Source organism: Hyalella azteca, unplaced genomic scaffold (assembly GCF_000764305.2).
Source record: "Hyalella azteca isolate HAZT.00-mixed unplaced genomic scaffold, Hazt_2.0.2 contig17243, whole genome shotgun sequence".
In the NCBI taxonomy this organism is placed as follows: Eukaryota; Metazoa; Arthropoda; class Malacostraca; order Amphipoda; family Hyalellidae; genus Hyalella; species Hyalella azteca.
The window spans coordinates 314,730-325,162 of NW_025947034.1; the positions used below are offsets into that span (position 1 = coordinate 314,730).

Sequence of the window (10,433 nt, forward strand, 5' to 3'; positions counted from 1 at the left end):
TACTAGCAACAATTAAGAGGATGACTAAAGTAAAGAAAAAAGGCAAGAAGTTGAGTTCCAATTCTCTACTTTGCCAGAGTAACCCTCTTGGAATTCTAGCTTGGTATTTAAAAAAAAGCTACAAATACAGAGGAGTCGGTGTTGCTGTAGCTGGCCGCAGTTGCCACCTGAACTGCAGCCAAACATGCCACGGACGTGCCGCGCTTGTAAGACAGTCGACTTCAGCAACTAGTACCATAATATTAATTAATTTAAAGCCACCATATCGGCAAGATAATGGACATAGGGTATATAAGGCGGACATCTAGGAGATTTAAAACGAAGAATTTTCATCGCGCGCGCCCGAGCACAACACCAATGTTTACAGAGCGCACAATAAGATATTGATATTTAACTGTAACTACATCAACACATGAGCGCGCTCCTGCATCACTAGGCAATGCCCCAGTGTAACTACATCAACACTCAATAAATGGAGGATGAGAACTTTCTTAGTGTCTGAGCTAACGCCGCGACAATTATTTGCCTTGTATACGGTATTCTGCCTGTCTTAATGATTTGCCACAAAATACGCAGGCGATTATCAATTATATTAATTATTTATAGTGGGAAAAAATACTCTGATTGCCGATGTTGATGTTCGAATACTCTAATTAGAGCACTAACTAGTGTAACTGTCATTACTATAGCCAAACACTTCAACAGAAAACATACATCAGTAAATAACTTTTAATAGATATCAAGTATATACAGTGCTACGAGAAAATTCCTATTGAAGATCTACACCTCGTGATATTTGCCAAGACGGACGTAACCTCCGTTAATATAATCAAGTGTCATTTCAGTTCACAATTAATCACATTGCATTTCGAGAATCAAACGAATTCATGTATCTATGCACGTACTTAATCTTCTTTCATAATAATTAATAAATAATACATAAATCTATGCACATTCCAATCTTGGACGCCTCTTCTTTTCTTTTTGTTGCCTCTCTTTTTTTTCTTTTTGTCGCTTGATTGCTTATTTACAAACCTCGAGTAAGAGGAGAGCATTAGAGCTACTTGGCGTCCGACAGAAGCTAAATGTTAATAAATGTTTCAACTTTCTTCACATAGAGTAACATTGCTAAGCCAGATCGGCCTTCATGTCGTATCTAGATGATCCCAGGTGAAAGTATTCACAAGTGCAGCACGCAACATGCAAGTGCATACCTTGAGAAACTTAAATAAGAAATAATTTTTTATACTAATAATCGTACGTCATTGCAGCTCCCAATAATTGAAACCCCTTCCCACTGTTCCGTAATTTATAGATTCTTCAAGTCTGAGGATTTTGCACATTTTGAATAACAGCAGCTAAACTTCAATAATTTTCATCTCTGGAGAAACTTTAGATGTTGGGACCAATAACGGTGATCGTAGTATTATTGGCGTTTTAATAGACACTTGCGCACGATATTAAAATAAAAGTAGTTTTATTAGATATGCAAGATTTCTATTCTTTCTCGACCTCCATAGCTCCCTCTGGTCATGCAACACAAGCAATATTTTAAAGGGTAATTCTTTATAATCATAAGACGGAATATTTGCAATATTTACAATAGCACAAAAGTGCACATCACGCGCGTGCGATTATTTGAATAACAAGGCTCGAGGAGGGCGAAGTAGTAATAGTAGGTTAACTACCAACTAGTAATAGTATAGGATAACTAGACGTATCCTGAATAAACTAGCAGTCAAGATATCCTTGGTCGGTAACTTGCTGAGAGTCGCGGCTTAGTTATCGGGACTACGATACACTAACTTAAACGCTGACAACTAGAGGGACGAAATTCCAGATGAATTTGACCGATAATTTTTATGTACAACATTTATTCATTTCGGTAAGATTTAATAACCTTGGCGCTTACTTTAGAGTTTAGAATAACCCCAGCGCTTGATTTATAGCGCAATATTCACTAGTGTAACATTCTAAGCCACGCAGGAGATCGATCAATATCGCCACAATTGACTCGTCAAGAAATCCTTCCAGTGTCAACAATGACTAACTTCATCATTTAGCCAAGACATTGTGGACAGCTCTCTCATGTCTCTGATTGCTATTGGCTAAAGTTCGCGATGTTCCGACCAAGGTGGGCACGTGGCGTTGTGTTTATCTAGAAATTTGCAGCAAAAAATATTCCAAGATGATCGACGTAAACTGTGCACATTTACGCAAATTATTTCACTTTCTCTGCCCAGCATTTTTAAGAGGAAAAAATCTCAATAACTCACAAGTATACAGCTTTCATATCCATTGCAAAATTGTAATGCAGCTGCGCGATGTTTACCTCCGCGGAATACCAAGCTGCGTCGCACTAACAAGCGAAATTGGGCGCCGTGCTACATGACATAACTGCAGAGGCACCGCAACGCTACATTTTGATGATATAAACTGTATTAGAGTTACGAAGCTACACTGTGATGACATAAACTGTATAAGAGTTACGAAGCTACACTGTGATGACATAAACTGTATAAGAGTTACGAAGCTACACTGTGATGACATAAACTGTATAAGAGTTACGAAGCTACACTGTGATGACATAAACTGTATAAGAGTTACGAAGCTACACTGTGATGACATAAACTGTATAAGAGTTACGAAGCTACACTGTGATGACATAAACTGTATAAGAGTTACGAAGCTACACTGTGATGACATAAACTGTATAAGAGTTACGAAGCTACACTGTGATGACATAAACTGTATAAGAGTTACGAAGNTAAGACGTCACGACACACACGCCACCCCGTATAAGACGTCACGACACACACTCCACCCTGTGTAAGACGTCACGACACACACGCCACCCTGTGTAAGACGTCACGACACACGCACCACCCTGTGTAAGACGTCACGACACACGCACCATGTTCGCGTGGAGCGCCTTGTGGTGTGGCAGGGCCGTGTACTTGGTGTAGGTGTCGAGGCTGTCGTGCAGCTTGAGCGTCAGACTCTCGTAGTTGGAGCGCACCACGTCCAGCACCTGCGCCTCCGTCAGCGTTGAGATGTTCTGCTCGTGGCTGAAGCGGTCCAGCGCCGGGGAGAAGTGCCCGATGATCGACCTGCAGCAACATGACATGATTATCTTCCATTAAACATGTTCGATGATGGACCTACAGCAAAATGACAATGATTACCTTCCATAAAACATGCCCAATGATGAACCTGCAGCAACATGACATAATGATTACCTTCCAAAAAACATGTTCGATGATGGACCAGCAGCAACATGACATAATGATTACCTTCCAAAAAACATGTTCGATGATGGACCTGCAGCAACATGACATAATGATTACCTTCCAAAAAACATGTTCGATGATGGACCTGCAGCAACATGACATAATGATTGCCTTCCATAAAACATGTTCGATGATGGACCTGCAGCAACATGACATAATGATTACCTTCCAAAAAACATGTTCAATGATGGACCTGCAGCAACATGACATAATGATTGCCTTCCATAAAACATGTTCGATGATGGACCTGCAGCAACACTACATAATGATTGCCTTCCATAAAACATGTTCGATGATGGACCTGCAGCAACTTGACATAATGATTAACTTAAAACATGTTTCTAAATACTAAAATTCTAGAATACTAAAATTCAACCATTAAATAATAGTATACATCACCATGGTTCTACTCTAAGTAAACCGAAAGTAGGAACCGCTCGCACTGACATAGCTATTCAGGAGAGAGGTTCACACTGTACAAGACTGACAAGAAACTGTCCTTCATATCCGTGACCCACCTAATGTTGGCGAGGCTGTTGGTGAGCTGGTGGGCTTGGTCCTTATAGTCGCCGTCAGAGCGGGCGTAGCGGAGGCCCAGGCTGTAGAGGTTCTCGAAGACGATGTGCATGCGCATGATCTCGTAGTAGAGCTCGTCGTAGCACGACGCGCTCGATAGGAAAGTGTCACCGTACGTGATGAACAGGTTGAAGATGTTCACAATCTGGGGTGGAGGATATCACTGAGTGGTATATCAATGAACAAGGAACGTGCATGGACACGTATTTAATTAAATGAACTTATGAACTCCATAATTAATAAACAAATGATGGTAGGCAGTTGTAGCGGCCGAAATAGCGCTTAAATGGCAATATTGATGCAACTGATATCAAGTGAAAGCGTAGCCAATAATACAGCAGTTGTAGAAGACCTGGTAAGCGAGCTGGAAGATATTATGCCGCTTGACGAGCTGCGTCTCGTTGGCTACGATGAATTTAGTGAGGGCGATGAGAGCCGTCCACAGCTCCTTCCAGGCGTAGGGCAACCGCACGGCGTTGCGCTTCTGGTAGCACAGCAGTCTGTGCACGATACCCACGCACTGCATGAACTGCTCCACGGGCAGCTTCTTGAGCATGTGCGACATGGTGAACTCCACCAGCAGATCTGCGGGAAGGAGTACATGCTGAGACATGGTGAACTCCACCAGCAGGTCTGTTCGAGGGAACACATGCTGAGACATGATAAGTTTCTACAAAAGTATAAATGCTGGATCAGGTCACAAGTTTCCACTTACCGTAACAACTGCAATTGGCCGGGTCTCAGAGGCCCACAAAAGCCATGATGCCCACTAATGCCCACATGGCAAGAGGTCGTGCCCTTAGTGCCCACCTATGACGGCACAAGCAAGAGACCGTGCCCGTAGTGCCCACCTATGACGACACAAGCAAGAGGTCGTGCCCGTAGTGCCCACCTATGACGGCACAAGCGAAAGGTCGTGCCCGTAGTGCCCACCTATGACGGCACAATCGAGAGGTCGTGCCCGTAGTGCCCACCTATGACGGCACAAGCAAGAGGTCGTGCGCGGTTCGTGGTGCCGTGTGGAGAAGCGAGTTTGCGGTGTCGCATGGGGAGCCTGTGGAGCTGTACGGCGAACACGAGGTTTGCATCGTGCAGCAGCAGGTTGCTGTACTGGTCCTCACTGATGCAGGTCAGGATTATGAAGCACAGCTGCACGTTCTGGTGGCACTCTTCGCTCTTCGTGTCCTGCATCACGATCGAGCTGCACGAACATGAGAGACAAAGATGATATGTGATGAGAAACTTTGGAGATGAAAGTACACGATTCATTCATTGAGGAAACTGTTCATTGAGTTTGACATAGTGAAAGAACAAATCAATGAGTTTATGGCAAGCTGAGATTGTTCAAGACGTTATCCTCAAGAAAAGCATGTCACTAAATAAGCTAATAAGTACCAGCTGGGCAGCTATTTGCAGGCAGTAAATGTCTCACCACTCACCAGTACTCGAGGAAAGTAACCATGAGGTTCGTAGGCTGAACGTTTGCCTCCAGCAAGAGCTGTAGTTGCTGCTGTTCATAAGAACTGTTCTCTTCCTGACGATCATGAGCAAGGCTGGTGTTGAATGTGTTGTTGTTGATAGTGATTAACTGAGGAGCTGCTTGTTGAGATAGACCTTCTGAGGGGGAAATGGCAGCGGTGTTGGGGCAAGGAACGGACGTGTTGGTGGTTGGCGAGGAGGGCGAGTCTATGGGTGCCTCAGATGTCGAGCTGTGAGTGCTGCTGGTCATGCCTTGAGTGCCTGTTTCTGCCAGCTGTACCTCAGAGGACATTTATTAATAATTAGATCATTTATAGAATGGTTCAGTCACGAGATTCGTAAGCATTTAAATGCATGTCATTTTACCTTCGTGGCTTTCAACAGAACATGGGAGGCTCGGATGCAAGCCACGGCCAAATGGCCTTCTTAATTCTTACAGGTTACTGCCCATCCAATTTCTCATGGCTATTTGGAGAGGAACAGTCCAAGTCCCCTGGAAATTTTTTAAGGAACAGTCCCAGTCTCGTGTGAATTTGGAGGGGAACAGTCCTAGCCTCCTGGCAAGTTGGAGAGGAACAGTCCTCAGTCTCACATAAATTTGGAGAGGAACAGTCTCAGTCTCACGGCAGTTATAGAAACCGAATAGCAAGGGAGTAAGTAGTAGTAGTCTCACCTCGTACTTAAGACAGACAGGATTTCTCACCACATTCTGAGGAGCGGAATGAAGAGACTGTGTGGAGGTGGAGGGACTGGGTGGACTGGAGGCTTCTGTTGCTGCTGTTGTGAGGGCAGTGATGAAGTTCCTGTTCAAGTGCACCGCCTCAAACAGACCCAACAGATACGCATCATTAGCCCTGCAGGAAACAACAGTTGCTAAATAGCAGCCAACAATTACTTGCTGAACAGCTTTCACAAGATTAATTTATTTTAGAAACTATATATATTTATATTCAAAGCTCAAAAAAATTTTCATAAAAAGATTAATCATTTAGGCAAAAATCTTGAAATTTTATACTTGAACATGATTATTTAGACAAAAATTATTTGTTGATATGCAGTAGGAAAATCTAAAATATCCAGGCATTTGCTCAAGCTTTTCTAAGAACCGAGAAACATAACTAAAAGGCCAGACAAAAGTCACAAGAAGTAAACAACAAAATCCTTCTTCTACATGGACATGAAATAAAAGTAAATATTAACAGCAATATTATTATTCACCGCAATATTAAGCCAAAGAAGTGAATAATTATCAAGACTCGATCAGACATTAACCCACTTGATTTGATGAGTGCGGTTGGTGTGCTCATCAGACACAAAAAGTCCCCCCACCATTGACGTGATGGACGCCAGCCACCCTGATGACTGTGCCTCAACCATGGTGGCTGCAAACTTACGGTTGAATGCACTTAACCAGCATCGTATGACCTGCAGCAAATATTACACTTCATCATAAATTGATCACATGAAGTATATGTCATATATATATTAAGTCAATATTTATTAGGAAGAAGTATATGTGACTAGTGTGTACAAGTATATGTGTGTGTATTAAGTACAAGTATATGTGATCAATCAAGTACACCATATATTCAGCTTCTACTTAATTGAGGGAATATAATTGAGGGAATATAATAATCGAGGATTTAAATATATTTATCTCAGACAAACTTTCATGTTCACAAACTTGATGTGGGTAACTTGAAAGTTATTTTTTGGTGCATTATTTGTCTAAACTTTAAACCAACTTTCCTTGAAATAATTTATTAATTGAAAGTGCAACACATTCCTAGGATTTTAAATTTCAAGTAAGATTCAGTCAAAAATTTCTCCTGTTAATAACTTTCTTAAAGCTAAATTTCAAAATACATTTCTGAGAAAGTTATCGTGGGAGCTAAGCATGGCCAATTATCAATATTTTAATGACCTGTCCATATCCATTGAGCACGAGCTCATTGTCAAGCAAGGAGAGCTGCACAGTGTAGGGGTTGACCATCTCATGTGACCGATATTGCACCATCAACAGGATGAACATTACTGCATCACCTCCGTACAGATGGCGAGAGCAGGAGTCCGCTAATAACTGGTAGAGTATGAAATTAAAATTACTTCATTATTTAGGTTCTATATTGTCATTCTGAATGAGAGTACAGATGACAACATTTTGTTACAAGCTGTGAAATTACCCAATTGTTACAAATCATTTATTATGAGTAAAAACCACAGATTTACCATCTCTTCTTAGCACTGTAATAACTAAGCCTATTTTATGGAGTTCCATAGATTATGGCTAGTTAATTTGTATTTCTGCTCAACCAGCATGTAATGAGTAATTTCAGGTAAATAACGCTTAATACTATAAATAGGTACCAGATTTCACAATAAACGTTAACCTGATGTAGACTAGTAGCAACAGTATGAATTAGATTCTTTATGTGAATAAGAAATCTTATTAGCTTAAACTTATGGCTGGAATCAAATCTTGATTGATGAAAAATCAGATGATGAAAATTGGCAGGAAGACTGGGAAGACTCATACATCTGATACATTAACAAAGTTGAAAAAGTCAATAGTAAAAAATTGTGGGTTGATAATTTTTGACAAAATAAATATATTTTGGATGAATTTTTATTGATACTTTTGATAGAAATCTACCTGCATGACTGGGTGAAAGACACAGGTGATGGTGAGGTACTCCAGAAGCGTGTTCTGGTTGATGTCGTCAGTAGCGGTACACAGCACCAGCAGTAGCTTCAATGAGACTCTCTTTAAGCACCCGGGACTTTCTCCTGAAATTAAAGTAGAGATAAACAATACCATCAAACATGCTAATAACGAACGGGTTTGAGAGTTTTTTGTTAATAACTTCTTACCATGAAAAATTTCATAAACAAGTTTGGGCTCATTTTAAAGAACTTTGCAAGGACTAAATGTGTGGCATCTCTGAAAAAATTCCATATGCTATTCGTAAGGTGCTAGACACAATATAATAGCATCTTGAATTACCCCTGAGAATGGGGTAATCTGAGACACTTGAAATAAAACTTAATTTTAAAACATTTGAAGCATGCAAAGTGTAGTACCGTACTCATCCATTACTACAGAGTGCATACTCATTACTCATCCAGCATACAGAGTGATCTCATTTATTACTAACAGTACTCTGAAGTCCTCTCTTCCTTTGTAGATGATGTAGATGTAGAATAAATGACATTTTCTGTGATTTTCACTTGTTTTTCCTCTCTTGATATGATATTACCACATCCATACCTTACTGTATTATTGATGTGATATAACGAAAGATAAAGTAAAACAAGAACTTTGTTATATTTGATAATAGGACCATTTCTAATAAGTAAAAATATTTAAATGGGAAGTTTTTGCATCTAAAACATGGGAAAACAGCCTGCATGATCAGATATACTAAGATTATATAAATAGTGACAAATCTCACTTACCAGTGAGGAACTCGGAAACCTGTAGCAGAAGTTGTCTCATGAGGTCCTCTGCAGCATCAAAGCCAACAAGAATATTTATTACATCACAAGCAGAGCCACTCATTGAGAAGGGAGATGACCCGGGCAACACAGCAGTGGGGCCTCCTCCCTCACACTTCCTGTACACACCTCGGATCAGGCCACACAATGTCTGTTGGGTTCAAAATAGAAATGTCAGTTTATTTTGAGCTCTAAATAATAATGAGGTATTTAGTAATTCTAATGAATTTTGAATGGCTAAAAATATCAATCAGCACATAAATTAGGCACATTTAATGAATAAGAGAACAGTTAAGCTCTAATAATAATAACTTATATCCTAAAAATTTACAATTAAAGATAGGTACTTACAAGCATTGCATTGATGGAGCGAATGGTGTGTGAGGGTTGCAGGGCATTATTCAGTGTGCCCACACACTCAGCAAACAAACCATTTAAATTAGGCTTCAGAGCTGCCAACTGCTCCACACTTAATCTATTTATTTCTCCCTCCAGTGCTGATAGTTTTGGCTGAAAAAAATTTAATTCCATCAATTGCAATCAATTAATTATTTGGAATAATTGTTAATTCACTAGAACTTAGCATTAGAACTCCAGTTTATTTCATTGTTCAAGTTTTTTAGGCAAATGTTAAAAATTTATATTTCTGCTCAGAATCTACACTTACTCTGAGAAGAAAAAAGTCCTCCCAAAATCGAGATGCAGGAGACTTGTTGGGCAGAGAAGGAGTACCCATACTTGGGCTAAAGGAGGGATGAATGGCTGGATGTAGGAGTTCTTCATACATCTGCACAACTTTCTCCTTCAGCTGCCCACGGCGGACACCCCCTCCTTTAAGTTTACTAGACATGCTCGACATTGTTGTCATTTTTATTCAATGTGATGTTTTAGAACTTCTTTGAGACAATATCAATGATCTCACAACTTCTAATTAAAAGGCCAGGTGAAAGTAAGCAGGGAAATTATATATTATTTTTTCATGTACCAAAATATACTGACTTCCATAACATTAATCTTCTACATTGGACAATGCATCTGCTTACTAGTTAAAATTTGCTCTAAAAATAGTGTTAAAACATTTCTAATACATAAAGCATTTCTGTTGATAAAATCAATTGTTGCTTTGTTATCTTAGCAGATTGTGTTATATGGGCCCAGTATGCAGCAGTTTTTTCAGTTCTGTGGGAAAAATTAAGTTAACTTCAATGGAATTAACAAATTCTGTGGTATGATTTAAATACTCCCTTCAAATCATCTATGCTGAAGCCCAATTTGACTGAGGTATGAAAATTGAGTAAGTCTGCCAGGCAAGCTGGAATTCCACTATAATGCATAAAGCTTGTCATTTTTTGGGCATTGAATTCTCAATATTTCCAGACTGGGATTGGCTTGGTTGTGATGTCATCCACTCCAGACTGTAATTGGTTGATGGGATTGTGATGTCATCCTCTTCAGACTGTGATTTGTTGTGAGATTGTGATGTCATCCTCTCCAGACTGTGATTGGTTCTGGTTGTGCTCTGGTTAATTTAATACCTCTCTAGAATTCCAGGCTGCTGTCTGGGAAGCAAAATTTCCAATTGGGAAAGATGGT

At 40.1% G+C, this 10,433-nt stretch overlaps 1 protein-coding gene across 1 annotated transcript; it reads right to left on the minus strand.

Moving 5' to 3' along the window:
- Nucleotides 1–2,899: 2,899 nt before the first annotated feature.
- Nucleotides 2,900–10,014, minus strand: LOC108673727 (armadillo-like helical domain-containing protein 3). The gene is made up of 12 exons (XM_018161595.2): nt 9,508–10,014; nt 9,192–9,350; nt 8,802–8,991; nt 7,999–8,132; nt 7,270–7,425; nt 6,622–6,770; nt 6,049–6,199; nt 5,306–5,619; nt 4,841–5,067; nt 4,219–4,451; nt 3,809–4,011; nt 2,900–3,110 (listed from the first exon to the last, which is right to left on the minus strand). Exons 1-12 carry the CDS (start codon nt 9,706–9,708, stop codon nt 2,900–2,902), a joined length of 2,328 nt encoding a protein of 775 aa, XP_018017084.1. The 5' UTR covers nt 9,709–10,014.
- Between the last annotated feature and the right edge of the window lie 419 nt (nt 10,015–10,433).

Bases quoted from the DNA above. Each gene is read 5' to 3' on its own strand.
- LOC108673727 (XM_018161595.2), bottom strand. From the start codon at position 9,708: ATGACAACAATGTCGAGCATGTCTAGTAAACTTAAAGGAGGGGGTGTC. The intron at 6,771-7,269 runs GTCATTAAAATA...TATTTGCTGCAG, and splicing joins TGCTCAATGGATATGGACAG to GTCATACGATGCTGGTTAAG. The intron at 5,620-6,048 runs GTGAGAAATCCT...TCTGAGGTACAG, and splicing joins ATTCCGCTCCTCAGAATGTG to CTGGCAGAAACAGGCACTCA.